We start from the raw sequence: 25,876 nt of genomic DNA on the forward strand, positions 1-25,876 counted from the left end.
ACCCAGAGCCGAAGTCATCACTATGAATAACCTTCTTTATGTCGATATCGACGTCGTATGTCTGCTCAGCCAGGTGAACGCCTACGACTACATCATTGTAGGTAGTGGGTTCGGCGGCGGTTCTCTCGCCGAAGCTCTGGTGCAGCAGAAGAAGAGGGTGCTCCTGATCGAAAGAGGAGACGTCATCTTCTCCACGCACGTCCTGAACACGTCGCGGCCATATTTTGCTCGAGGGGCCAGCAACTCCCCCGAAGGCAACGAGAGTATCTTTGACGGCGTCAAGGCCAAGGTGCAGTGCACCGAGGGCTCCGATGCCTACATCGGTGGCCCCATCTACTGCCTCGGGGGACGGAGCAACGTCTGGGGGATATGGACGCCGGAGATCAGCAGTGAGACGCTTACGGAGTATTTCCCCGCCCCGATCAAGCAGTTCCTCCTCGAAGACGGCGGCTACAAGCGCGCCTTTGACCTCATGACCAGCGGCTCGCAGACCGAAGAGCTCTATCCCTTGGGGAGCGGGCACGTCCAGATCAACGAACTGAAGCAGACCCAGCGTTTGCTGCAATCTGCCGTCCACGAGGTCGTGGACACGGACGGCTTCACGGTGATGCCGGTCGCTGCCGAGTTCCAGTCATCGGCGCCTTACAAATTTCCGCAGGGCGCGTATAGCACGAGCCTGGCCCTCATGAACCGCATGTTCGCGAACGACAAGTACTTGACAGTCCTCTTGACGACGGAGGTGGTCTCTGTCCAGCGGAGCACCGAAACCGGATCGACTGGGTAAGTGATCTTTCTGGTAAAAGTCGTCCAGTCGTGTGGAAGCGTAGCATCTGGTGTTTTATGTTCTCACATGCGTCCACACAGGCAAGCAGAGTCATCTATCACTTCCCTCAAAGTACGAAGCACGAAGGACAGGGTCATGAGGGACCTCGGGGTGGGATCTAGCAAAGTGATCCTGGCCGCAGGGTCCATCGGCACGGCATCCATCGCCCTGAACAGCGGGCTGCACCAGCTGGGCGTTCCGGCCAGCAGCCTGGTCGGCAAGGGTATCATCGACCACGACGTCTGCTACGTCCGATTCGACATGGAGAGGGGAGGTCCGTATGAAGAAGCCGCTGAACCTGAAGTCGGTCGTCACCATCGGCGGCCGGCGCTGCCTCCTCACCGTGACGGTCAACGCCAACTTCTTCCTCGCAGGCAGTTCGGCATCCACCAGTCCGGCGCAGTGGTACCGCGACGGCAAGCTGGTTAAGTCGCCGCTCGGTCGTGCTGCCCCGGGCGACAACGCCAAATACGACTCGATCGCCGTGCTGTTTGAGTTCATTGGCCATCTGGACGACAACAACGAGGTTCTCAGCCTCCCGGGAAAAGACCCGGTGCTGCACATTGTCCGCCCAGCCATGGGGCCCGAGCTCCAGGCGGGCATGGAGGACATCACGAGGCGCATCCGCAACCGGTTTGTGTACGGCGACGAGATGCACCAGTCCGACGACCCGCCGCCGCGGCCTGTGCGCATGGGATTCGGCGTGTTTGCCCATGAGTGTGGGACGATGCGGATGGACAGCCCGCGGGGAGAGGGCGTTGTCGACTCCGATCTGAAGGTGAAGGGTGTGGACAATCTTTGGGTGTGCGACCTGTCCGTCTTCCCGGTGAGCCCGGAGGCGAACCCTGGCTTGACACTGCTCGCGCTGTCTTTGCGCCTGGCTAAGCACATTGGCGGCGGCACGGACGACGATGACGGTCAGGAGTGAGCGGCTGATAAAATGGCCGTTTTGCGCAGGTATGACCTGCAGTATTGGAGATGGGGCTCAATCGTTAGCATATTTTAGTTACCAGAATGAAACGATCGTTCTTCTGCGCTCCTTTCTTCTACTTAGTACATGCTTTACTCCTGGTGTACGTAATTAGGCTTGGTGCGTGTAGGTGCAAGGTAAAGCATTTAGACTTCCCTAGCAAAGGACTCTTGAAAACACACGACTCATTGTCAAGATTACCCTCCTACCAATGCCGGCACCATTCCAACCTAACTAACTACCCCAGAAGAATGCCGAGATCAGGACATTATACACCAACTTCAGCACGCCCGCCACAATGAAGGCCAACCAGAAGCTATCCAGCGCGGCGAACCACCCCGTGGCATACAAGCCAACACAGCTCCCCACCGTCTTGACCACGTTGACCACCGCCATGGCCGCCGTCCTCTCCCCGACGCCGACGCCGCGGGAGATAAAGGCTTGCCGGGGGGCGTTGTCCATCTCGCGCGTGAGGATGCGGAAGATGAAGAGGGCCAGCGCGACGCGGCCGTCGCCCGGCACCGAGACAAGCAGCAGCGAGGCCGAGTTGACCGTGTGGCACGCGACCATGGTTTGGACCTGCCCGACGGCGCGCGCCAGCGGCGACGAGGCGAGGTTGAGGACCGACGAGACGAGGCCGGCGACGAACGTGGCGGTGCCGAGGGACGCCTCGGGCATGTGGTACTCGCGTTGGAAGAAGTATGTCATCCAGGAGACCTGGGCCAGGCCGGACCCGACGAAGTCGAAAAACAGAGCAAGGGACAAGCGCGCCATGAAAGCGTAGGATGAGGACGTGAAGACGGCATGTTTGGCGGGGGGCTCGATGCCAGGTGCGTCACGCAGGGAAGCTCGGCCTGGTGATTCGGATCCGGACTGTCGAGGCATGTTGCGCAAGCTGTGAAGGTTGAATAGTTTTGGGTCATGGTCGAATGGGGGAGACAGGGCTTTGACTGCTCGGCCGTTTCCAAATCGCCAACATGGGCCTGCTCCGAAGTGGCCGGTGGTCCCGCGCTCTTTTGACGCCCGTCATCGTCACTGTCGATCGCGGATTCAGTTGACCCGATAATCGATCCCTCGTATCTATCCAGCTCCACGTTAGAACTGAGAACAAGGAGACCGAGAAGCCTGGCGAAGCCGATGCCGGCGTACGAGATGAATACAATCCTGTGGGAGTCCAGGACGCTGAAGCCCGAGCTCTGAAGGTGGGCTATTAGCAATCCAGTAAGCAGGTTGCTAAAGGCAGTGCCCAGCATTCCCAACATGGACCACCAAGCAAACAAGTCACTGCAAGTCTCGGCGGTGCTGAGACGTGAGATGGCTGACTCCTCGATGGGCTTGAAGGGGTCGATCTCGTTGGCACTGTGTTCTTGTCAGCTGGAAGATTCGTGAGATCAGGGGGGCCATCGTCCTAGAAATTACTTCCCTTGGATTAATTACCCCGAGAATAGCAGCCAGTAGCAGCAACCAGAAATTGCTGACATAGGCAAAGGCCACCCCAGCGACACACATCAAAATAGAACCTGCGATTGCTGTGAGGCGGACCCCTACCGCGTCGCCTACATATACTAGAACCGAGCTGATGACCAAGTCGCCGATGAGCGTCAGGGTCATGAACAAGCCGACGTCCGAGTCTCGAAATCCCAGACCGTGGAGGTAGATGGCCAGGATCAAGGTGGTGCCGCCATGGCCCAGTAGGCGCACCATACGCAGGACGATTAGCAGCTTGACGTCTCGATGCGATTGCCAGAGCGTGTCGGCGCCGACAACGACAAAGAAGCGCCGTATGCCGCCAAGAAAATATGCAGTGGCTTTCATCTTGCGATAGAGTCAGAGCCTAGGCACCATGGGTTTGGTATGGATTGCGTAGTACCGTGCTGCCAGCAACTCGCTCGTTTATACCTAGTTTCAGAAACAAGGCACGGAGAATACCACGAGCACGGTAGGCAACAGTTAGAGATAGACTATGTCCGACCTTATATCCGAGGACGCGAGTCGAGGTTGGACGGTGGCACCGTGTACGAACCACGACCTCTGAGAACAAGTTTCACAATCTGGATTCCTTCGATTTCTATCCACGGGCTCTCGAGTCGAATTCGGACGGTGGTACCGTATACCAACCACGACGTCCGAAATTAAGCTCCATAATCTAGAACGTAGGCATTATCTGCTTCTATCGATTCCTACCTACGCCCCCGACTACGCCATCGCCCAGCGAGCCTCCCTTGACGGCATCTCCAAGCCAGCCCCAGAACGCGATCCGTCATCCTCGGCCTTCCACGCGTCAAACTCCGCCAATCGGGTCTCTGCATAGCCCGCATAGTCGAACCCGATGGCGCCGGTGGTCGAATGCGCCTGAATCAAGGCGCAGAGGCCCCAATACAAGCCCGGGAACCCGCGGTACTTGTCCACCTCTGCCTCCAGTCGTTCCAGCTCGTCATCTGGTGCAACTGTTGCGGTTCCACCACGTAGTTGGTGGCAGGTCGCAAGGTACTCGCGAAGGAACTCGCGCCGTATTGATCTGGTTGGGAGTCGGCTGTAGTCACAGTCGAAGCCGGCCCACTCGGAAAAGTGATTGGCCAAGTCGAATGCCCTTGGGCAGTAACACGCATGCCTGGGTTGCGCCCGAGCCGAGTCAGCGGGAAAGTGGGAGACGGGTGAATGGAAAGGAAATTAAAAGCAAAAGCCACGACGTACTCGTAATCAATGAATCTCACCTCGGCCCGTCCATCAGTCCTGTCTTCGGTAGCAGCCCGTGGCAGAATGACGTTGGCACACAGAAGATCTCCATGTCCCAAGACCAGGTCCTGGGGCGCCTGACCGCTGCTTTCAAGGACTCTCTGCACCAGGTAGTCGAAGTCCCGACGCAGCGCTTCCTTCCCCTTCGGTCCTCCCGGCGCGGCGTCCAGCCACCTCCTCGCCGTGGCCCAGACGTTGTGCTCCTGGCGCAGCATTGCGCTCGCCGTGCCACCGCCGGGGCCGGTCGGTAGCACCGTGTGCCACCGGGCGAGCTCGGCCGCCACGCCGCGCTGGACATGCGCTTCGGCGAGGGTGCTGACCGTGCACACCTCGCCTTCCACAAAAGGGTACGCGTGGCCGTTGGCGAAGCGGAAGAGCAGGGTGGGCGCGAGACGGTGACGGCCGAGCAGTTGGTGGAATGTGATCTCTTCTGCTTCCGCGATGGGTGTCAGAAAATGGCCTAGCAACGGATTGAGCGGGTTCTCGGAAACTAACTGTCTCGGTTGATGGTGATCTCAGTGCCGTCTCCGTACACCTTGATCAGCAGTGGGAAATGCTCCTCGGCTGGTGTTTGGCCATCCAGGGTGTTTTGTAAAGCTACCTTGAAAAGCTGGCCGTGGAATTAGCGGAGGTTGGACGGCAGGTGAAACCTTTAGCTGCGAGGGGAATCGGCAGTAACCTGACTTACCATATTGGTTGTTCCCTCCGAAAGTCTCTGGACCACCAGCCGACCCCTCATCCCCTTGTCTCGGAGTGTCAGGGCGGCGAGAGAGTAGCATGATGCGATGGGTGTGCTGGTGTCAAACTGGTGTGTTGCATACTGGGTATCGTCCATGGAGAAGTGCAATTTCCCAGAAGGTCAAAATGGGGCAGTGGTTCGGGTACCGATGAAACGAGTAATTGCAGGAATGCGCATCGAGTTAAAATACCAACGGTTACGAGCAGAGCTGTCGGCCTCGGGACATGTCGGATTGGACATTGACGTGGCCAGAAACTGGTACTACGTCCGCCAGCGCAGCGTACGACAACATCGACACAGAGTGACACGGCAGAGGAAAGGGGCATAAATCCGTGGGGCAAGCACGACGTTTCGATTTCGACCCCGCTCGCCTCCGTCATCCTCGGTGTAACCACCAGATACGAGGTTATCCGAGTGTCACGCACCTTAGCCCATCTCATGACAAAACAAACGGCCCCTTGATCCTCGGCGGCGTGAGCCGATGATGGAATTTGGAAACTTAGTAGGTAGAGCTACACCTGGACGGGCCGTTTTAGCACAGGTACATCCGAAGCCGAGAGGGGCCGACGCCGAGATGAGATGTCACGATGCCTTCCGATCAGGGCGAAGTAAATAGAAAACCCCGGAAAGTTGACAACGGATTAGGTGTAGGAGGCGGCCGTCTACTGGTATTAGCAGGAACTAGGTTTGTTTAAATTGAGCCGGTATCATCGGTTCTTGGAGCTCCCGGGGCGAAACGCACTCCATTCCATACCTTAGTTTTGCATACGCCGAGCTGAGAGTTCGAACTCGCCTCGACTTGGTTAACATGGCGCCTGTAACCGAGCTGGAGAGATCCAGCAGCCTTCTATACAAGGACTTCGAGCAACATGGCGTCCCCGCCATCGTTTCCGCCACTGGTATCTACCTCGGCACGCAGGATGGCCGTACTATTCTCGACGCAACCAGCGGGGCCGCAGTTGCCTGCCTCGGATACGGCAACCCTGATGTCCAGAAGGCCATGGTAGACCAGATGATGCATCTGTGTTACTGCCACCCGGGCTTCTACAAGACGCAAGTGGCCGAAGACCTCGCTGATTTCCTCGTGGCCACCACCAACGGCGTCATGTCCAAGGCCCTGTTATGCGGGTCAGGTAAGAAAGAGTTGCCGATGCCTGCCTCCCTCCCCTCGCCTGAACAGACAGCCCTGACTTCTCCCCCAGGCTCCGAGGCAGTCGAAGTGGCGCTGAAGCTGGCCAAGACCTACTTTGCACACCTGCCGGAGCCGCAGCCGGAGAGAACCCGCTTCATCGCGAGGGCCGGCGCCTGGCACGGCGCCACGCTGGGCGCGCTAACGCTAGGCGACTTCCGCGGCCGCAAGGACCCCTTCGTCTCCCTCCTCTCGCAGAACTGCTCGCGCGTGTCGGCGTGCAGTACCTACCGCGGCGCGAGGGCTGGCGAGTCCGACAACGAGTACGCCCAGCGACTGGCCCAGGAGCTGGACGACGAGTTCCGGAGAATCGGCCCTCACCGGGTCTGCGCTTTTGTCGCGGAGACGGTGGGGGGAAGTGTAAGTGGATGAAAAGAAAAACAGGAGAATAAAAACGCTATTGGTTACGATGCTCCTTTCGGCTAACAAGCTACTTGTCGGTTGATTCTTTATAGGCAAGCGGCTGCGCCGTTCCCGTCCCCGGCTACTTCGCGGCCGTGAAAGCCGTGTGCGAGAGACACGGGGCGCTGCTGATCCTCGACGAGGTCATGTGCGGCATGGGCCGCACGGGGACGCTGCACGCCTGGGAGCAGGAGGGTGTCGAGCCCGACATCCAGGCCGTGGGCAAGGGGCTGGGGGCGGGCACGTGCCCGTGTCGGCGGTGCTGGTGCACGACGGGCTCGTGCGGTCGCTGCGGCGGCACGGGCACGCCTTTGCCCACGGCCAGACGTACATGGCGCACCCCCTGGCCGCCGCCGCCGCCCTCCGCACCCAGCAGGTCGTCCAGCAGCAGCGCCTCGTGCCCCACGTGCGCGACGTGGGCGCGTACCTCGGCCGGCGCCTGCGCGACGCGCTCCTGCCGCACCCCAACGTCGGCGACGTCCGCGGGCGCGGGCTGTTCTGGGCGGTCGAGCTGGTGGCCGACAAGCAGAAGAAGACGCCGTTCCCGTCGAAGCTGGGGGTGAGCGGGCGCCTGCACGCTCGCGGGATGAGCAAAGGATACGAGGTCGCCCTCTTCGCAGCCAACGGGACTTGTGATGGGTACGTGGGGGATCATTTCCTTATATGCCCTCCGTATGTAGTATCTAGACAGGACGTGGATGAGATCGTGTACCGTGTCGCTCTTGTCGTCCAGGATACGATGGCTGAGGTGGCTACGCAGTACTCTTTAAAAGATATCTAAGGCTATAAATAAGCAGGAGGATGAACTAAATTTCAGGCGTGGATATGACTTATCATTTATAACGACTCATTTCAGCTGAACCTATCGTGAACTTGACATACAAGACCAGTGACCTACTCCACGATGGGCGTAGCCTTTTCGACCCCAAATCTCGACCCTAGCGTCACCCACGACGCATAGAAGACGAGTTTCCTGAAGGCGAGCACGTCCACTGCTGCCTCTTCCTTTTCAGCAAACCCCGCGTTGAGGGCCTGCTGTACCGTAGCCCAGTCTATGAAGCCGACCCGGTCGACCGCATCTGGTGTCAGGATCCTGCACATCAGACGGTGCACCGGTCCGCCCCGGCGCCATCGTGTCGGCGCCGAGTATATGTGCTTCTTGCGCGCGTACATCTCTTTAGTTACGAAGGGCCGGGCCGCTTGGCGAAGAATCCACTTCTCCGTGAACAGGTCCTGCTCCGCCCCGGCCTTCTCCCACCAGTGTCCCTGGTCATGGTCCGAGTCGCGATGCTGCTGCTGCTGCTGCTTTCCGGGTTCCGCGATAGCCACCAGCTCAGGCGTATAGGCCATCTTGACACTCGGCGGCAGGCCATTAGCGTAGGCCACCAAATGGTGGTCCAGGAAAGGCGGCCGCCCCTCGACGCCGTACGCCATCTCGGCTCGGTCGCCGAGCGCGGCCACCGTGTAGTTGGGCATGGTCGCCTTTAGGTATGCGTATGATGCAGTGTGCAGGGGGTGCCAGGATTCGCGCATTTTGCGCTTCACCGAGTCTGGAGTCGACCTGGCCACCGTGTCACGGGGATCCTTGACGGCGGCGCCGGCAGCAGCGAACCGCTCCTGGGTCGCCCAGTTTGCGTACGCATCGGGGGTAGGATGGATGCTTGTCATCAGACGGTGTGTCGCGGTATTTCCCATCGACGCAAGGGCGGGCGTCGCCGCTGCCACATCATTTGCGGACTCCCCGTGTCGCCAGCCGCCGACGTGAGGCATCAGACGCTGGTGGAAGGCGTGGACTTGGGCACGTAGCCCCTGCCTGAGCCCCGCGTCCTGTGCCAAGATAGACTCTGGACGGGCGCCGTCTGGCTCGGCGAGCAGGTCGAGAGGGAAGAACGGGTAGCCCGCAAAGTGCTCGTCGGATCCCTCGCCAGAGAGGACCACCTTGAAGCCGGCGGCGCGAGCTTCCCGTGAAAGCCCAAACTTCCCCGTCAGCGCCATGTCAAACACGGCGTTCTCGTTGTGATACACGGAGTCCTCGAAGCAACTTGCTATTGCTTCTTCGTCCATATTCACTTTCGTCAAGCTAACTCCCAGCCAATCGGCCGTTCTCTGCGCTCGATCCGACTCGTCGAATCCCGAAGCTGCAGGGAATTGGATCGTAAAGCACTGGACACTACGGGACGTACCGAGAGATGCGGCCTCTTCGTTCATCAGCCTGACCACTATGCCGGCGACGAGGGCTGAATCTATGCCGCCCGAGAGGTAGATGCCAATAGGCACATCCGCACGAAGACGCAGCCGAATTGCCTCCAGCAGGTGTTCGCGGATTCCATCCACCATCTCATCAGTCGAACGGGTATCGACTTCGTTCTATCAATAGACAGTGTTCACCTGTTAGCTATCTGACGTAAAACATATCCGCAGCTAATGAGTAATGAGGCAAGTGAGCAGCATGTGTGGCGAGTGACGGCATACCTTGTTTTTATAATCAGCATCCCAATATTGGACACAGTTGGTATTACCATTGTGAAGGGCGACCTCAACGTAGTGGCCCGGCTCGATGCGATTCACACCCCGGAACGGTGTCCTGTCGCCGATGTACCAGCCGCCATCGACGATCGCTCCGACATCCCATTCGGGTTTCCAGCCCATCGGCAAAAAGGCCTTGGCCTCTGATGCGAAAAGAACTCTTCTAACACGGTTGGAAGCATCAACAACCCCATAGCCAGTCTTGATATTCTCATCATCGTCGTCGTCGTATATGACTGTCCAATAGAGTGGCTTGATTCCGAACCTGTCACGGCAGGCGATCACTTTCTCTGCTGCCTCGTCGTAAATTATGAAGGCGAACTCGCCGCGCAGGCGTTCAAAGAAGGCCGCAGTGGCGCCGTAGGTCTTGTAAAGCGCCACCAGGACCTCACTATCGCTGTGTCCGCGGAAGCGGTATCCGTGCTCCGTGCTGAGCTGGTTCTTTAGCCGTTCGAAGTCGTAGATCTCCCCATTGACCACGCAGTGGATTGAGCCGTCGTCGCTGTGGAGCGGCTGGTCACCTGATGGCGTCAGGTCGTTGATTGCTAGCCGCACCATACCCATACCTAAAGCATATGTTAGTTCATCAGAGACAGAAAGCTCCGGTCTTCGTAGAGAACAGACCGATGGTACCGTCCGGCGTCGTCCATACACCTCGAGAATCAGGTCCGCGATGGGAGCAATTCACCAGAGCCTGCTCTAGATTCTCCTGCAATGCGAGAGCATCATGAGGTGTTTTCCGAGGCAAGGCTATACTTGCAATGACCCCACACATATTGACAGCAAGGGTTGCAAAAGAATATTCTAGCGAGGTTTAATGGGAGAAAGAATGCTCGATTGACACGATTCCCTTTTCAGCCACATGAGATTTCAATGGCCGATAAGTTCGAACGAATTCGGACAGAACACTCTCCCAGGGGTAAACTAATAGAGGGTAATAATGATGAGTACCCAGGCAACCGTGCTAGTTCATAGATACTTGAAGAGCGAGAGCCTCGCATCGGTAAATGAGAATGGAAATTCAATGCTGACCACCAAGCTAACAGTCTTATGCCAGATTCAATGCTTGGGTAGCGGAATCCTAGTCATGATTACCTGCCGTATGCAATTATAATAGGGTGGTGTTCGGCACGCAGCCCAAAATCTTTTATGACCCCGCATTTTGATTGTACACTGGGCAGCGCGACCATCTCTCAGCTGAGGCGGCTGGCAGCGTAGAAAACAGAGCTTCTTCTGGTTAAGGAGTAGTCTCATTGCGGATCACGATTAAACAGAATGGGTAGATACATATGATGCTCTTATATACCGACAATAACGTACCACCACCACTGAGGGTTGTCTTTGGAAAGATCGACGTTCATCCCGAATATGGTCTAGTTAGTCCCGTTAGTTTGGTATTATAAAGCCATCAGCTCGGTGAATCCGTTTCGTGACGAATAGTAGAGCAAAGGAGATAGCTTACAGCAGTGGAAGTGATGAGAAGGAAAATAACCTATGATAGATCAGCTTCGTTGCCTTCAGATGTTTCCAGGTATCAGGAACACGGCGTTATGTTATGGATTGCACTCACTGTGATCCAGCTCAAGAGTATCATGCTGGTCCCGAGGCTGGTTGACAAATGAGCCTCTCTGATCGAAACCCAAGCAAGTTCCTTTTCGATGGCAAATAGGTTAAATGTCAGCTGAGTTCATCCATGTGAAATCTTCGTTAGGACACTTACCAACTGCAGCAACTCTTTGCTTGTCTCGCTTAGCTGAGTGATTCTCCACCCGATCTTGTCCCATAAAGTGTTAATGTCATCGACTGTTGTTGAACTGTCCAAGTTCCTGTGCTGGTGTCGAAATGCGGACTCTGAGGCTTCCAACATCTGCGGTTTCTGTATGTGGATTTGTCTCCAAAGCATAATAAAGCCGGACCTGGCAGTACAGACGTGTCAAGCCACCTCAATCCTGACACTGTCCTGACAATAATAATAGCATATACCTAAGGTGACCAATCAGTAAGCTCTAGATCTCTGGCACTAATTATCTCCCGAGCCGCCAACAAACCTACACGTGATACTCTCGAGGCCAAGTGCGAGCGCAACATTGTCATCAAAGCCAAGACCAGCTCCATGATGGAATACATTTCATTAATGGATCTAGAAGTAACTCATACCACCGAGTTCGACGGCGTCACCCCCTGCGTTCCCGGCCCTCCGCCCATCCCAGCCTTGGCCCCCGCGAGTCGGCCGGCATGTTGCTGGACGCGCCGCTCTTCATGCTCTGCGTCGCCTCGCGCGCCGCGCTCAGCGTGCTATTACCCTCCATATTGTCGCCGCCTGGCTTGAGGGCGTTGAGCACCCCGCCGCCGCCCCGGTCCTGGCTCTCGTGCGCGGTGCCGCCGGGCAGTTGCGTGTTGTCGCGCGTGGCGCTGCTGCTGCCGGGCTTGATGGCGTCTTTGATCTTGCTGACTAGACCTTCTTCTTCTTTCTGTAGGGGCACGTGAGATGGTTAGCGGGTTTGCGGGTGCAGGGAAAAGGGGATGCATGGCTTGGGTAGGAGTGGCAAAGGACAAAGGCAAGCGGTCCGGTCCTGTTGGTTGACGTACCTTGCCGCCGGTGTGAGTACCGCTGGGAGGTCCGCCTGTTGACATGATCGTGATTTATATGTTCGCAATTTGGCAGGTGCCAGCTGATGTTTCTATCTGTGTTGTTCTCTGGGGACGGGAGAAAGAGAGATAATAGTTTGGGAATACCCAGACGTCCACCCCGCAGCAATTTGGGGCTCTCATGCTCTCTTATAATTAACAAGCATATCAACATGTGCGCGTTGCCTTGACGTGGTAATGCACGCGTTAGGTGCGCCATGTGAACTTTCATCAAGTGGCTCTGTCACAATGATGTGATGTGGCGGGGCCGGTAGGGTGCCAGCTCCCGCCGCAAATACCCGAACCTCCTTATTAGTGACAGTCCAGCGTCCGGGGCTGACCAGCTAGATATAATTCATAGCTTATCTTTATAAATGTACCAGGCACCAGGTCTAAAGGGGGTGCTCCATAAGCACAAACGGGAAGGCAACCCCGGGTGCCGCTCGTGAACCACCAATAAGCATTTCAATGGAAGACTGCTTCATGAGCATTCGTCTTATACACCAACAAATGACGACACATTAACCAATAATCGGAACACTGGCACCCTTGATAGCTCAGTTGGCAGAGCGATGGACTGTAATTGTTACAATACGCTTGTATATCCACAGGTCGCCGGTTCAAATCCGGCTCGAGGGACTTAACTTTTGCACCTTTTTGCTATCTCAAGCCAGCACGAGTTCAAGATATGTTCGGTCAATTGCGCGCATTGGTTGCGATGGCCGTTGCGCTGAGTGGAAGTGGCATCTGGTACTTTTGACCTCAGTCGCCAGGAAAGGGGCTGGGCAGCTGGACTGGGAATGCATTAAGACCAACCGAAATAGATTGGAACTATATATCCATCCCCCTACACTGAGTCTCCTATCAAAACATATCACCAAAGACAGTCATCAGCCGCCTCACACAAACAAATCCACCCTCCCGTTCCCACCAACAGCCCGAATCTTCCCCCCAATCTCCAACGGACTCCCCTCGAACACCAAGAAATCCTGCTGCTCCCCCGTCTTCTCCGTCTTATCCAACCCCAGCATCTTATAAACATTTCCCCCAACCATCTCCAACGCCTCCCCCTCACTCAACCTGCCCTCGCCATTGCGATACACAATCCCCGCCAACAGCCCCATATCGCGCACCAACCAGTCCTCCTCGAGCCCGATGGCCGTGACCACGCCCGCCCGCACCAGCGCGTCCGCCGCCGTGCCGTTGGTCAGCGGCGCCCCCGTCAGCGCCCGCCGCTGGTCCCACGACGTGCGGTACGACTGCAGCGGCGACAGCACCACGCCGACCCGGGCCGCCGCCAGCTCCGCCGCCACCAGGTGCGACTCGGCGCCGCCCAGGATGACGACCGTCAGCCTAGACTCGCTCGCCTCCTCGACCTGCTTCTTCAGCTTCAGCGCGCCCGCGATGCCGTCGGCGCTGTGCACCGTAACGGCAAGCGGCAGCTCCCCGCGCACCACGCGCCGCAGATAGGCCTCCTCGGCGAAAGCATCCGCCGTCTCGTTCCCCGCCTTCGTCTTTTCGTCACCCACAGCCTTCAGCAGCTTCCGCCGCAGGGCGCCCACGGCGCCCGAGAAGCTGCCCTCCCCGCCGGCCTTGGCCGCCGCCTCCTGCAGCGTGTAGTGCACGGCGACGTCCTCGGCAAACACGGCGCCGTCTTGAAGGACGGTGTCGCGCCCCCACGTGCGGAAGCCGGCGCTGGTGCCGAAGTGCGTGCCCGCCGACGTGTACTTGGACGCCGAGATGGCGCGCGTCACGCCGTAGCGGTGCGCGTACCGCAGCTTCTTGGTGCCGAGGTGCAGGCCGTCGGCGGCGCGGCTGAATTGTGTTGTGGAAGCGCCGTTGTCGGTGGCGTCTTCGGCGTCGATGGCGTTGAGGCCGATGAGGGAGCCGAAGGCGGTGAAGGGCTTGGTTAGGTAGCCGTTTTGCAGGTGGATGCGCTTCGTGGCGACGGCGAGTTCGGAGGTGCAGGCGCCGACGCAGATTACCTTGCCTTTGGACACGGCGACTGTCAGGTTGCGGGTTGAGCTGTCTTGAGCGGATTCTAGGCCAGGGAGGTATGAGGTTGTGATGCCCGTGAACACGACATCGGCAACCTCCGTGGGCTCTTCTGCGGGCATTTCGAACGTGGTCTTCGGGTCGATGGGATCCTTGAGCGGCTTCTCCAACTCGACAGGATCCTCGAACTGCGCCGTCCCATCGATCCAAACCTGCACGGGTGCAGCCCCCACGCTCAGCGGATCGCTATCCCAAACCACCACATCCGCATCGAAACCCGGCTTAACCTTGCCCAAGCGCTCGCCAAGTCCCAGTCGCTCCGCCGGCGCCGTCGTCACTGACGCGAGCGCGACGGCGTAAGGCAGGCCGTAGCCAAAGGCCTTGGCGGCCTCGAAGACGACGTGCTGCGCGTTGAGCACGGGGTTGTCGCTGACGTAGATGGGCGTCAGCCCGGCCTCCCAGAGCGCGCGGCCCGCGTGCTCGGACCCGACGTAGGCCTCGGCCTTGTACCACATGTTGTCGGCGAAGAGGGCGGCGGCGGGCGGCGTGGGGCCCCAGGCGCGCTTCAGGATCTCGGGCACCAGGTACGTCTGGTGCGCGTGGTGGAAGGCGCGCACCGAGAAGTTGAACTCGTTGGTGTGGTCCACGAAGGCCTCGAGGTCCGGCACCGTGTAGCAGTGCGCGTTGACGTGCACCTGCCCGCGCAGCGCAGCGCCCAGCGACTCCCACTTCAGGTCCTGCGGCAGGTAGCTCTCCATGCTCTCGATGCCCGCCGCCTCGGCCCGCGCGCACCAGTCGTCCTGCGCCTGGTTCAGCTTCGCCGCCGTCTCGAAGGCGCGCCGGAACTCCCACGACTCGCCCAGCCGACTCACGGGGCCGTGCTCGCCGACCTTGCCGTAGACGCGCTTGGCGTTCTCGCCGCAGGCCATCTTCATGTAGCGCCAGCTGCGGTCCGGGTCGGCCAGCATGTCGGCGACCGAGATCTCGGGGCGGCCGTCAGGCTTGCCTACCGCGTGCTTGATGGGGTACGCCTCGCCGCCGATGTTGTTGCCGGACCCCGGGAGAATTAGGCTGGTCGTGACGCCGCCCGACTTGATGACCTGAATCTGGTGGTCTTGGGGCTGCAGGCCGTCGATGGACCGCACGTAGGGCGTGATGTCGGCTGACATCTCGTTGGTGTCGTCATTGCCCTCGAGCTCGGGCAGCGAGTCCACACCTGCGTGGCTGTGCATATCGATGATTCCGGTGGTCAGTTGACGGCCCTTGGCGTCCCAGACGAGAGTGTCGGACGAGAGGCTCTTCGGCGAAATGTCCTTCTGGACCTTCTTGATCAGGCCGTACTCCATGTAGACATCAGCATTAATCCAAGCGAAGCCCTTACCAGCCCATGCATCCTCAGCACTAGTCCCCTCAGCGGGCTCGCCCACCCAGACCGTCGCGTTCTTGATGAGCGTCGGTTTGTGGCCGTCGACGTAGCGCGCATTGCGCTCACGACCCAGTCCCTTGGGGTCTCGCGGCTTCTTGTGCAGCTTGGCGCACGTCTGCAGATCGGCCTGGAGCTTCTCCACCGACAAAAGTGACGGATTGCGATGATGGGTTTGGTTTGGGGTGGAAATCTGCCGCCATTGGGCGTACACGATAAAGCCCAGGCAGGCGAGCCCCAAGAACTTGAGGGCCCGTGTAAGTCGCGCCGGTCGGCGCCTGCGCCAACGCGGTTGTTGTTTTGCAGGGCCGGCTGCGCTGTACGGTGGCAGCATCGCATCGCCTTCCTTATTTTCAAACCCCATCTTTGGTTACGATGAGTTCTGCAAAATGAAGATGAGGTTGGAAGATGAAAAGAGATGAATCAAGTCCTCCTTGCGGATCTTAAGATCAAAGTATTGGATGGGATGGTATCATGGAGGCTAGTCTCTGATTAGAAGGTGGTGGGGTTTTCGGCGATGTCATGGAGCCAGCCCCTCGATTACGACTGAGACCATCACCAACTGGCACGGTGTGCATTGTCTGCTATGAGACAGTGCACATACTGTACAATGTGTTATGCAAGTCTTGTTCAAGTGTTATACACTAGGGGGGTGTACGCAAGAGAATATTCATGAACGCAAGAGAACAACCATGTACGCAAGGCAGCCATCATGTATGTAAGAGAACAATCAATGTGTTGTCCCAGTTACTTAAATGTCAGGTAGTTCTACATTCAGTTTCATCTCCCTTCAACCCACATGCTAATGCGCCACTTAGAAATACCACCATTCGTCTATCTACCAAAGCAGGAAACTCGTCCTTACAAAGAGTGTTACCGGCACCCAGTCATGACTGTTGAAGGCACGGCTGAGTTGATGCTACTCCCCGTGGAGTTGATCGGCATGGTAAGTTTATCGCATAACCAATATCATCAAACAAAGAAGCTAACACTCACTCACCTCTTAAGATCACTTCCTATGCCGGGTCTTTCAGCTACGACGAAAGAATATTCGTATTCCACAGTCACCGCAAGACGACTGGTACCGGAGAACGAGAACGAGAGACGCTGGCTAGTCTACGCTTGGTGAACCAGACATTCTGCCGCGACGCTACGCCGCTCCTCTTCAAACACATATTCGCCACCTCGCGCAATGGTTGGTGCAATGGTTGGCGCAATGGTCTGACGAGATTGTATCACATCTCTGATAGTCCCCTCGCCAGATACGTTGAGCATATCGACATCGGAAGTGCAAGCCATCCTGACAATGTAACCATCGGCACCCAGTATGCGAACGGCTTCGATGACCTCTTGTTCCAGTGCCTCGTCCGGCTTCCCAACCTGCGCTCTCTAGATTTCGCCGGCGGCAGATTTTATTCTTCTTTCAGCAACGACTCTCTGGTCTACTCGCTTAGAAACTATCTGCTTTACATAGATTCCCCAGCCCTGCGGGAACTCGATATTGCCTGCCCTGTCAGTCATAACTTCGGTCTGTTTCTGGTCGGCGAGTCTCCACACGCCGATCTACCAGTCCAGCGACTCCTCAGGCGCCTCCGGCATCTGGGGCTCGAGGTGCAGGGCTGGTCGACGACGCGGCCGGGCCCCAGATACCGAGAAGAAGCACGGTTCTACGATTACTCCGATATGCCCCCCGAACCCGCGCTACTTCGAATACATGACTGGTCTGTTGGAGTTGGCTGAGAATCTCCAGTCTCTGGCGCTTCGCAGCACAGAAGCCCTAAACATTGGCGAGCTTACCGTCCCTGGTTCTTGGCACTTGCGATCACTCTCACTCACCAGAATTTCATTCTCCGCCGAGAAGATTGGGGCTCTTGTACATCAAAGCTACGGCTGTCTCGAGTCAATCGAGCTTTTGGAGTGCGAACTGACTGCGGGATCGACCTGGGAAGGAGTCCTGGGGAGACTGTGCGAGCTGCCGCGGCTGATCAGCTTCCAGATGCAACAATGCGGCTACGCGACCACGGATGACAGCATAGGACCGGCACTCGACTACATATTGAAACGGGATGATCAGCCGATCGAAACATATCACGTCGAAGACCAGGCCGCTCTTGGACGCCTCAAGTTCCACGTCAATGCCAACCGGGTTGCTTCTGGGCTTCGTCCGCGCACTTGGAGACTTTGAATAAGAACTTTCAAGACTAAGGAGTAGATATCTTACGAACCCGTTGGAAACTCTTCGACTTTCTTTGCGGTGGCAGGCATGGTCAACGTGGAACCTGACACGAATCCTGGACAGCAAGCCTCAATCACATGAGATTTCCAATCTCTAAAAGGCCAGATCTACTATCGACCCAGCTCCAAGAGCATGGTCATCGACTCGACACCAATTCCGGAGGTATTAACAAAGACAATATGAAATATCGTTGCTTCCGATATGAAACTCTCACTTTAGATGATATAGCGGTGGACAATACTTGCTTTTGGTCCATCCAAATCAAAAGCAAAGAAAGGAAAATGTACTAGACAGTAATGGTGGTGGTAGTGCTGCCGTTGCTGCTGGTGTTGTTGCGGTTGTGGTTAGCGGGCCATGGTGCTGGTGTTAGAAAGGGGCCCCTCTACCTGGAGGAGTGCTTAAATGGCTCGGTCTTCTAGACTCTAACCCCCGTCTCTCCCACCTTCATACATCTACGTAGAAAATACCAAGACAGTTTGTCACCTGCTTGTACAGTCTTTTCTGTGTTGTCGTTGTTGGTATTACTCATGGTGATGGGTAGGAAGAACCTTGTCTTGACTGGTATCTCCTAGAGAAAGCGGCTAGCAAGTATAGGGACCAGGAAGTAATTGGAAGACTATCAGAGGGAACATGATAGGACTAGGAAGCAAACAGATCATATGTGGTAAAGTGCCCCATTTGTCCCACATTGTAATACCTCAGGTCTTTCCCAGAGAAGACCGCCAAAAAATTGAAACAAACATGCGTATGCAAAGGAGATCTATTTTGGTATCTATCATTCGTCATCAACTCTTCTACTTTTATGTACTATCCAGTCCGCCCTTCAACGGCATAGAGGGACATCATGACGTCTCAGCGGCATCCTCGCCCTTCTTCTCCGCCTCGCCATTTGTCGCCGCATCCTGCTCGTAGCCCTCCGTCTTCATATCGAGCAAGCCGAGCTCCTCCTCCTCGTCGTGTGTCCGCGTGTAGTCCTCCGACGTGATCTGCGGGTCGTCCTGGTCCGGGTCGACGAGCTTCTGCACGTAGCTCGAGGCGAGAGGGTCCGTCAGGATAATGGTGAACTTCTTCTCGCCCTTGATGGCCGCATCCAGCCCGCTGAAGAACTCGTCCCACTTCGTCTTCTCGCCCGACGCCAACGAGTCGCCGCTCTCGCCGGACTGGAAGATCTGGTTGTGCAGGTCGGTCCGGACTTGGGTCAGGAGACCCTCGACCGTGGTGAAGCGCCCACCCAGGGTGCCGGGGTTGGCGTGGAGGCTGAGCTCGGGGCACTCGAGCGCGCAGCTCTCGCTCTTCAGGATATCTCTTGCCAGGTCAACAGGCTCATCCACCTTGAGCGAGATCTTCTTGCCCAGTTCGGGGATCTCTCCTCCCGTCTTTACATCGTTGGACTTGTAACCACAGTCCTCGCATGCTGTTGACATCAACACGACCGCCTTGAAGTGGGGAATGTCGACCATCTTCATGTTGGTGGTGCAAGGGTGCATGCAGCCGGGGCATGTCGCGGGAAAAGAGTAGACTGTATCGGGGATGATGTTGTCCTCAGGGCCTGTAGTGGTGGCATCAATGACGTTGGGATCCTGCTCCGCGAGTCCCAGGGCGGCGTTTTGCTCTGGTGTTCGCAGATAGTCGCGCTTGTACCACTTTCCGACACCGTCCTTGATGTCGGGAGAGATCCAGGAGTTTCCGGAAGGATCGTCCAGCGACACGCGGAAGGGGAAGCTGCTGCCAGCCAGCATGGCGCGACCCTTGGTGATGATCTCGGCAACCTTGCCGTGAATCTCCGGCGCCTGCTCCTTGCGCGCCTCTTGGCCCAGCTCAAGATCATCTATGATAGTCGACAGGAGACCCTCGACATTTGTGAGTTGTCCACGACCGGCCGGGACTTCGACGTCGAGCTCGATGAATTTGACGACGGCGTTGTCGGACTTGACCACGGTTCGGGCGTAATCCTCCATATCGTTAAGTCGCAGTTCGTAGCGGGTACCCCTGGGTTGGATGGTTCCGGCGGCTTGGATTTCGGTGTTGGAGAAGTTGCAGTGCTCGCAGGAGAAAGACATGATGATGACCTCGCGGAAGTAGGGGATCATAGTCAACATCATTCTCGTCATGCCCTGGCCGCATATATGTTAGCGCAATTGGAAGGTTGGGGCGACTGTGATCGACTTACATTCTCATGGCAGTTCATGCATAGCGACTCGATTTCCTCGACGACCTTGGGCTCGTCCTCGCCATTTTCCTGCCCATTCGTAGTCTGGCTTGCCTTTTGCCCAATCGTCTCGAAGAACTCGCTCGAAGAGACGGCCTTCGTAGGCGCGTCATGCTGATCGTTTGCCGACATCGTGGGTGTAATTTCTTCCGGTATTATCTATGGCAAATTGAGTGAATGCCTAAACAGAATCGGTCGGGCTGCTGCGTGTCGCAAAGTGACTCTTAAATGTTTGGAGGGGTATATTTTCTCGAACCGAAAATTTTGGAGGGGCAAGTTTAGTGCATCCGCGGGGTCGCCAAGAGCCTGATGACATAGCCTAGCCAGCTGGGTCCAGAATGTTCCACAGCGCTGTGGTTAGCGGCGGTAGCTCGCTGCCATTCATTCGGATCGAGGGTGCAGAGAAGTGTTGGGTTCTTGATCGGATTTCGATACGATATAGATTATCCCAAAATGCCCAATTGCCATGTCGTTCGATTCGATATGTCAGAACCTCACTTCTTCATAAAGTCAGCCAGGCTAAGTCCAAGCCCCACTTTGGGAGCAGCAGTTGAGGCTTGCGACTGCAGCAGAGCTTGAAGACCCTGTTTTCGATTTTTAGCTCTCTTCTTGCTGCTGGCGTTGGCTGACGGCGGCGCCTTTGTAGGCTCGCTGGCTTGGGCGGACAACACATTCGCATGGGCATTGGAGCCTGGAGTCGGGAGACCTGAATTTTTCGCAGCAGCTGGCTTTGCTTTTGTTCTTCGCACAATGGGGGAGGCGGCGGAAAGTCAAGCTTCGTGTAGCGATCGCACATCTTGCATGTTATGACTTTACGAACACCAGACACGCGACCAGCTTTCTTCGCGTCTGGTTTGGCGGCGGCTGCCCCTTTGTTGCGGCGGCTTTTGCGAATAGCCTTGTCGGTCTCCAACTTCAGTACATCGCCGGCACCTGGAACCATGATGTGACCGCATGAGCCGCATATGTGTTCTCGCTGTCGATCTGATAGCTCGAGATTATTCTCAAACATAAAGTCGTTTCTCCTGGCCATGAGATGCGCTGAGGTTTCCGGCGCCGTTTGGGCCAGCAAATGGGCTGCATCGGTCAGGTACCGTAGACTCGGCTCGAGCGTCTCCTTTTCCATGATGAAGGCTTGTGACTTTGCGAAGCAAGGTGAAAGGGGACAGTATGTTTAGACCGCTGGTCAGACTTGTCGTTGCGAAAACACCTTGAGATAAGAAAAAGCAGTGGCTATGGCCGGCGACCAGAGATTGATTGAGCTACACAGTTTAGCGGTGGTCAAGGCGTACTGGGGGAAGCCCCACACTGTAGGCTACAAATCAATTCTGACAAGAATACAGACTCAAAGAGTCAGATGTTGTTCTGCCACTACCTAGGGAGATACTGCACGGCTCGGTCTCGCCTCGCGCTGTCTATTGATAGATGTATCCCCTTACGACGTAGATTGTCGTGCGCCTGCGAATGCCACTCAAATACGATGTATTACCAATGGGAAAGCTGAAATGCAGCGACTCAGTCAGCCACCATGGACGTAGTGTCAGCATTCGGTCCAGTCCATGATTGAGCCCCTAGTTAGGGCGCGGTCCATGGCATGGCGGCTGGAATGCCAAGCCCAAACCTGCATCTCAGCTGCTTCCTAAACGTTCCGTCATCGCAACGACAAGGTCTCCAAGACAAGACTGCCTGGCTAACGCAGCCATCATCGGGTAAGGTCGGTCAGCTGGACTTCTGAGCTAAATCAGGTCCATCTCCTATATAAGGAGTTTGTCGTCCTGTAAGAAGCAATGGCAGCCATCTTTTAATAACCACTGATCATCCGAATTCCATCGCGTCGCCGGGTCGCATTATCACAAAAGGTATCACGATGTTTGACTTCAACTTCTATCTGTCTTATAATTGGATATACTGGACGCGACCGTCTGGGCCGCCCTCCACTCTGCCGGCAGGCATCGAGCGCTCCTTCATACAGACACCACATGGGCCGATCGAGCTTCTGTGCGCCAAACCCAATTCGTCGTCGTCGTCGTCGAAGAGACGTATTACAACAGCCTCTTCCAATGTGGTCGTCTTCGCGCACGGGGGCATGGGCAGCGCCTGGGTTTGGACGCCCTACATGCTCTACCTGGCGCAGCACGGGGTGACGAGCTACGCCGTGTCGACGCGCGGCCACGGCGAGAGCTGGCACCCGGCCTTCCTGCGCATGCTCTACGGGACAACCAAGCGGGACCTCGGCGACGACCTCGTGGACGGCATCAAGGCGGTGCAGGCGCGCGAAGGCGGCGGCGAGGTCGTGCTGGTGGGGCACTCGAGCGGCGGCGGGCTAAGCCAGTTCCTCGTCAACGAGGGGGACGTCAAAGTCAAGGGGCTGGGTCTGCTGGGGGCGGTGCCCGGTAGTGGCTCGTAAGTACATCTGCATCATGCTTCACATCCGTGAATGGGGACTATGGCTGACGATGGGAAACAGATATAAAGTCTACTACAATTGGGCTTGCTTTGACCCCTGGTTCGTCGTGCGCATGATTTTCCATGGCTTGCACTCCAACTCGCCTTTGTCGCATCCATTCCTGATAAGGCAGGCCTTCTTCAGCGACGACTATCCGGAGGAGGACCTGCTGGAGTTCCAGCGCCATATGAACCGCTACGAGAGCTTCTGGTGGCCGAGTGGCATGCTGGCCGCTTTTGTCAATGCCAGAAAGCTCATCGGCAATATTCTTGGATGGAATGGAAGCAGCGACAGAATCCTCATCATGGCCGGGACAGGGGATAAGTTGATGACACGAGACGTGCAGATCAACTCGGCCGAGACATACCGCAGCGCTGTGTCAGGTATGGTAAGGGAGAAGAAGCTTGAAGCCGATGATGCGCCGGTCGAGAAGTTAGAAGGGGACGGCGGACAGGATAACAGCGGACAAGGCGTCCGTCTGGCCTGGGTGCCTGGTGCTGGACATCATTTACAGAACGACGTGCAGTGGAAAGTCGGGGCTGCCAAGTTGCTTGCTTGGCTGGAGCAGCTCTAATTTGATGAGAGTTCGACTTTAGGCGGTGACCACTCCACTAAATCCAATATCAACTTCTTCATTCGCACCACTATATTTGCAACTACAGTTCAATACAGCCCTTAATACTACTCTGAAGTCGTACATAAATCATAATGAATCATTTCCAAGCGGGAGTCATTCTTGAGTCACCCCCTGCCTTGTGAGCATTCAAATTCAGGTTGATGCTGGACCTTCTGCACGGGCCACATCTCGGGACTGTCTGAACTTGCAGGCGCGACCAGTCTAACGACCCCACTGTAAAGGCATTGATTGAAATAGACGAAGACATCTGCATCTCTCGTTCAACTAGTCTGTCAACATCAATCATTCGCCATGGCAAGTCTCAAGTCTCTGCGAAATATCGGGGGTCTCCGCGTGGCATTTGAGGGTTGCGTAAGTGATGAAACCTGTTGATTCATGACATGAACACCGATCGGAAACTGAACCTTGGATCTAGGGACATGGCACACTCGATGCCATCTATGCGGCTGTGCAGAGTGCCGCTAAAGTCCGGGGATGGGACAAGGTCGACCTCTTGATCATCGGAGGCGATTTCCAGGCTGTGCGCAACGTGCCCGACATCACCGTCATGTCGGTGCCGTCCAAGTACCGGCAACTGGGCGACTTCCCCAAGTACTACAGCGGCGCTGTCAAAGCCCCCGTTCCAACTCTCTTCATCGGCGGGAACCACGAGGCCGCCTCCCACATGTGGGAGCTGTACTACGGCGGATGGGTCGCGCACAACATCTATTACATGGGCGCCGCCAACGTGCTGCGCTTCGGTCCTCTCCGCATTGCCGGCATGAGCGGCATCTGGAAGGGCTACAACTACAACCGCCCCCACATCGAGCGCCTGCCTTTCAACGGTGACGACATCAAGAGCTTCTACCACGTGCGCGAGATCGACGTACGCAAGCTGCTGCTCATTCGCGAGCAGGTCGACGTCGGCATCAGCCACGATTGGCCGCGCGCCATTGAGCGGCACGGCGACGAAGCCGCCTTGTTTCGCGAGAAGCCCTTCTTCGCTGACGAGTCGCGGGATGGCACGCTAGGCAGCGCCGCGGCGGCCTATGTTCTTGACCGCCTCCGACCGGCGTATTGGCTGTCCGCTCACCTGCATTGCAAGTTCACAGCCCTGAAGACGTTTGACGCGCCAAAGGAAGGTGAGGATTCGACAGCGAATACGGCGCCTCAGCCAGCCCCTGTCGAGTCGGCGGCCCCGGCGGCTGCAGAACCTGCTGCCAACCCGGACGAGATCGATCTCGACATGGATGATGACGACGCCGATGCCAATCCAGAACCGCCGAAATCAAAACCCGAAGAGCCCAAGTCCAGTGCCCCCGAGACTACTAGCACTTCTACAAGCATAGTCTCGGATGAACTGAGAGCACAGTTGCCTGCCGCCTTTGCCCGGCCGACCCCAAAACCCAAAACCACGCCTGGACAACCAGTCCCACCTACCATCACCAACACCCAAACCCGCTTCATGGCACTCGACAAAGCCCTTCCGGGCAAGAAGTTCCTCCAGCTTTCGTACTTTAAGCCAGTAATTGAGACTGCCGCTGAAGAAGAAGAACCCATCAAGCCCAAGTTTGAGTACGACCCGGAATGGCTAGCCATCACGCGCGTGTTCCACCAGTACCTCACGATCGGCGGCGCGGACCGCGACGCCAAGCTGCCGCCGGACCTGGGCGAGGAGGTGTACAAGCCCATGATCGACGCGGAGCGCGCCTGGGTCGAGGAGCACGTGGTGCGGGCGGGCAAGCTGGGGGTGCCCGACAACTTCGCGCACACGGCGCCGCCCATGGCCGAGGACGAGGAGGTGCCCGATCTGCACCACGCCAACAAGCAGCCCGAGGAGTACACGAACCCGCAGACGGCGGCGTTCTGCGAGCTGCTGGCGCTGCCGAACCTGTGGGACGCGTCGCCCGAGGAGCGGACGCAGCGCAGACACAATGGGGCGCCGCAGTCGGTGCCGCGGCGGGATCGGGAGGGCGGCAGTGGTGGTGGCCGTGGCGGGTTCGGCGGGGGACGGGGTGGTCGTGGTGGAGGGGGACGAGGGGGAAGGGGGAGGGGAGGAGGTCGTGGTCAGGGACGGGGCCGTGGTGGGTGGCATTGATTTGATACCCCAAGTTGACGGTGTACATACATATGCGAGAACTACTTGAAAGGAGCGATGCATTCTGAGTTATGGTCATGCCTCTATTGGTTTGATGATCATTACGCTGTCCAGTGAGTATTGGGCTTTTTGGAGTCGATTACAGTGATATGTGCGTGTTGACTTCGGTCTGGGCTCGACTCCGTCCAATTCCAATGAATTGCTCTCTAAACCTTCTGTGCCTGTCTTGAACCCGCATCGTCACCCAAACTGATGCCACCTACATTCGACACAGCCACCGACCCCTTGTTCCGCGGCAATACCAGTCAGTGGGGCTGCGTTTTCTGATGCTGGAGAATATCTGAACATCAATAAGCTGAGGTTCCATCATCCCAAGTATTCAACAATTACCGCTTGTGTAGTGTAGTGGCTATCACTCCAGATTCTGATCCATAAGCTATCATTATTCTGGCAACCCCTGTTCGATCCAGGGCACGAGCTCATTTCTTTTGCCTTTTTGCGCCGTTCTTTTTAATTATACCCTCATACATTGATACAATTTTCGGGTGATTTTGGGTGGGCGTGGTTGCACCAAACGCATGGTATCTTCCAACCCGACCGCTGTGCAAAAATCGCAGCACCAGCTCGCTAACAACGTATGTTCGGGCGAAAACTCTGCACGTGGCACCTGCTTGCCAGTTCTGATTCCATCCTCTTTCTTTTTGTGCGTCTGTGTATCTTTCAGACAATTGACCTTTTGCGGTATCAAACAAGTTGGTGCTGACCCGAGTGGAAGGAAACTCTAACGGGGCAAACCATCACTTGAGCCTCAACCCCAGCCAAAGGATAACTCCGTTAGGA

At 56.8% G+C, this 25,876-nt stretch overlaps 12 protein-coding genes across 12 annotated transcripts; 5 read left to right on the plus strand and 7 right to left on the minus strand.

The window, feature by feature from the left end:
- Positions 1–22: 22 nt before the first annotated feature.
- PG998_010163 (FAD/NAD(P)-binding domain-containing protein) lies at positions 23–1,751 on the plus strand (the record flags this gene model as incomplete). Its single annotated transcript, XM_066876979.1, has 3 exons — positions 23–780; positions 865–1,072; positions 1,128–1,751. The coding sequence occupies 3 exons, from the start codon at positions 23–25 to the stop codon at positions 1,749–1,751; spliced, it is 1,590 nt and encodes a 529-aa protein (XP_066729135.1).
- A 276-nt stretch (positions 1,752–2,027) lies between these two features.
- On the minus strand, positions 2,028–3,608 carry PG998_010164 (uncharacterized protein; the record flags this gene model as incomplete). Its single annotated transcript, XM_066876980.1, has 3 exons — positions 2,028–2,688; positions 2,745–3,142; positions 3,231–3,608. 3 exons carry the CDS (start codon positions 3,606–3,608, stop codon positions 2,028–2,030), a joined length of 1,437 nt encoding a protein of 478 aa, XP_066729136.1.
- Positions 3,609–3,989: 381 nt separating this feature from the next.
- PG998_010165 (uncharacterized protein) lies at positions 3,990–5,220 on the minus strand (the record flags this gene model as incomplete). The annotated part of the gene is made up of 4 exons (XM_066876981.1): positions 3,990–4,404; positions 4,488–4,959; positions 5,025–5,130; positions 5,218–5,220. The coding sequence occupies 4 exons, from the start codon at positions 5,218–5,220 to the stop codon at positions 3,990–3,992; spliced, it is 996 nt and encodes a 331-aa protein (XP_066729137.1).
- Positions 5,221–6,076: 856 nt separating this feature from the next.
- PG998_010166 (aminotransferase) lies at positions 6,077–7,640 on the plus strand (the record flags this gene model as incomplete). The annotated part of the gene is made up of 4 exons (XM_066876982.1): positions 6,077–6,401; positions 6,471–6,817; positions 6,913–7,077; positions 7,185–7,640. The coding sequence occupies 4 exons, from the start codon at positions 6,077–6,079 to the stop codon at positions 7,638–7,640; spliced, it is 1,293 nt and encodes a 430-aa protein (XP_066729138.1).
- A 113-nt stretch (positions 7,641–7,753) lies between these two features.
- On the minus strand, positions 7,754–10,160 carry PG998_010167 (Amidase; the record flags this gene model as incomplete). The annotated part of the gene is made up of 3 exons (XM_066876983.1): positions 7,754–9,226; positions 9,332–9,951; positions 10,010–10,160. 3 exons carry the CDS (start codon positions 10,158–10,160, stop codon positions 7,754–7,756), a joined length of 2,244 nt encoding a protein of 747 aa, XP_066729139.1.
- Positions 10,161–11,559: 1,399 nt separating this feature from the next.
- PG998_010168 (uncharacterized protein) lies at positions 11,560–12,019 on the minus strand (the record flags this gene model as incomplete). Its single annotated transcript, XM_066876984.1, has 2 exons — positions 11,560–11,856; positions 11,975–12,019. The coding sequence occupies 2 exons, from the start codon at positions 12,017–12,019 to the stop codon at positions 11,560–11,562; spliced, it is 342 nt and encodes a 113-aa protein (XP_066729140.1).
- An 893-nt stretch (positions 12,020–12,912) lies between these two features.
- On the minus strand, positions 12,913–15,795 carry PG998_010169 (amidohydrolase; the record flags this gene model as incomplete). Its single annotated transcript, XM_066876985.1, has 1 exon — positions 12,913–15,795. One exon carries the CDS (start codon positions 15,793–15,795, stop codon positions 12,913–12,915), a length of 2,883 nt encoding a protein of 960 aa, XP_066729141.1.
- Positions 15,796–16,320: 525 nt separating this feature from the next.
- Positions 16,321–17,616, plus strand: PG998_010170 (uncharacterized protein; the record flags this gene model as incomplete). Its single annotated transcript, XM_066876986.1, has 3 exons — positions 16,321–16,377; positions 16,440–16,943; positions 17,002–17,616. The coding sequence occupies 3 exons, from the start codon at positions 16,321–16,323 to the stop codon at positions 17,614–17,616; spliced, it is 1,176 nt and encodes a 391-aa protein (XP_066729142.1).
- An 893-nt stretch (positions 17,617–18,509) lies between these two features.
- Positions 18,510–20,008, minus strand: PG998_010171 (zinc finger-containing protein ZPR1; the record flags this gene model as incomplete). Its single annotated transcript, XM_066876987.1, has 2 exons — positions 18,510–19,781; positions 19,838–20,008. The coding sequence occupies 2 exons, from the start codon at positions 20,006–20,008 to the stop codon at positions 18,510–18,512; spliced, it is 1,443 nt and encodes a 480-aa protein (XP_066729143.1).
- Positions 20,009–20,370: 362 nt separating this feature from the next.
- Positions 20,371–21,002, minus strand: PG998_010172 (uncharacterized protein; the record flags this gene model as incomplete). The annotated part of the gene is made up of 2 exons (XM_066876988.1): positions 20,371–20,582; positions 20,693–21,002. 2 exons carry the CDS (start codon positions 21,000–21,002, stop codon positions 20,371–20,373), a joined length of 522 nt encoding a protein of 173 aa, XP_066729144.1.
- Positions 21,003–21,743: 741 nt separating this feature from the next.
- Positions 21,744–22,896, plus strand: PG998_010173 (uncharacterized protein; the record flags this gene model as incomplete). Its single annotated transcript, XM_066876989.1, has 2 exons — positions 21,744–22,279; positions 22,344–22,896. The coding sequence occupies 2 exons, from the start codon at positions 21,744–21,746 to the stop codon at positions 22,894–22,896; spliced, it is 1,089 nt and encodes a 362-aa protein (XP_066729145.1).
- Positions 22,897–23,250: 354 nt separating this feature from the next.
- Positions 23,251–25,036, plus strand: PG998_010174 (uncharacterized protein; the record flags this gene model as incomplete). The annotated part of the gene is made up of 2 exons (XM_066876990.1): positions 23,251–23,310; positions 23,375–25,036. 2 exons carry the CDS (start codon positions 23,251–23,253, stop codon positions 25,034–25,036), a joined length of 1,722 nt encoding a protein of 573 aa, XP_066729146.1.
- Positions 25,037–25,876: the final 840 nt, after the last annotated feature.

This window comes from Apiospora kogelbergensis (genome assembly GCF_038363985.1).
Source record: "Apiospora kogelbergensis strain CBS 113332 chromosome Unknown utg000006l_segment0_segment0, whole genome shotgun sequence".
Lineage (NCBI taxonomy): Eukaryota > Fungi > Ascomycota > Sordariomycetes > Amphisphaeriales > Apiosporaceae > Apiospora > Apiospora kogelbergensis.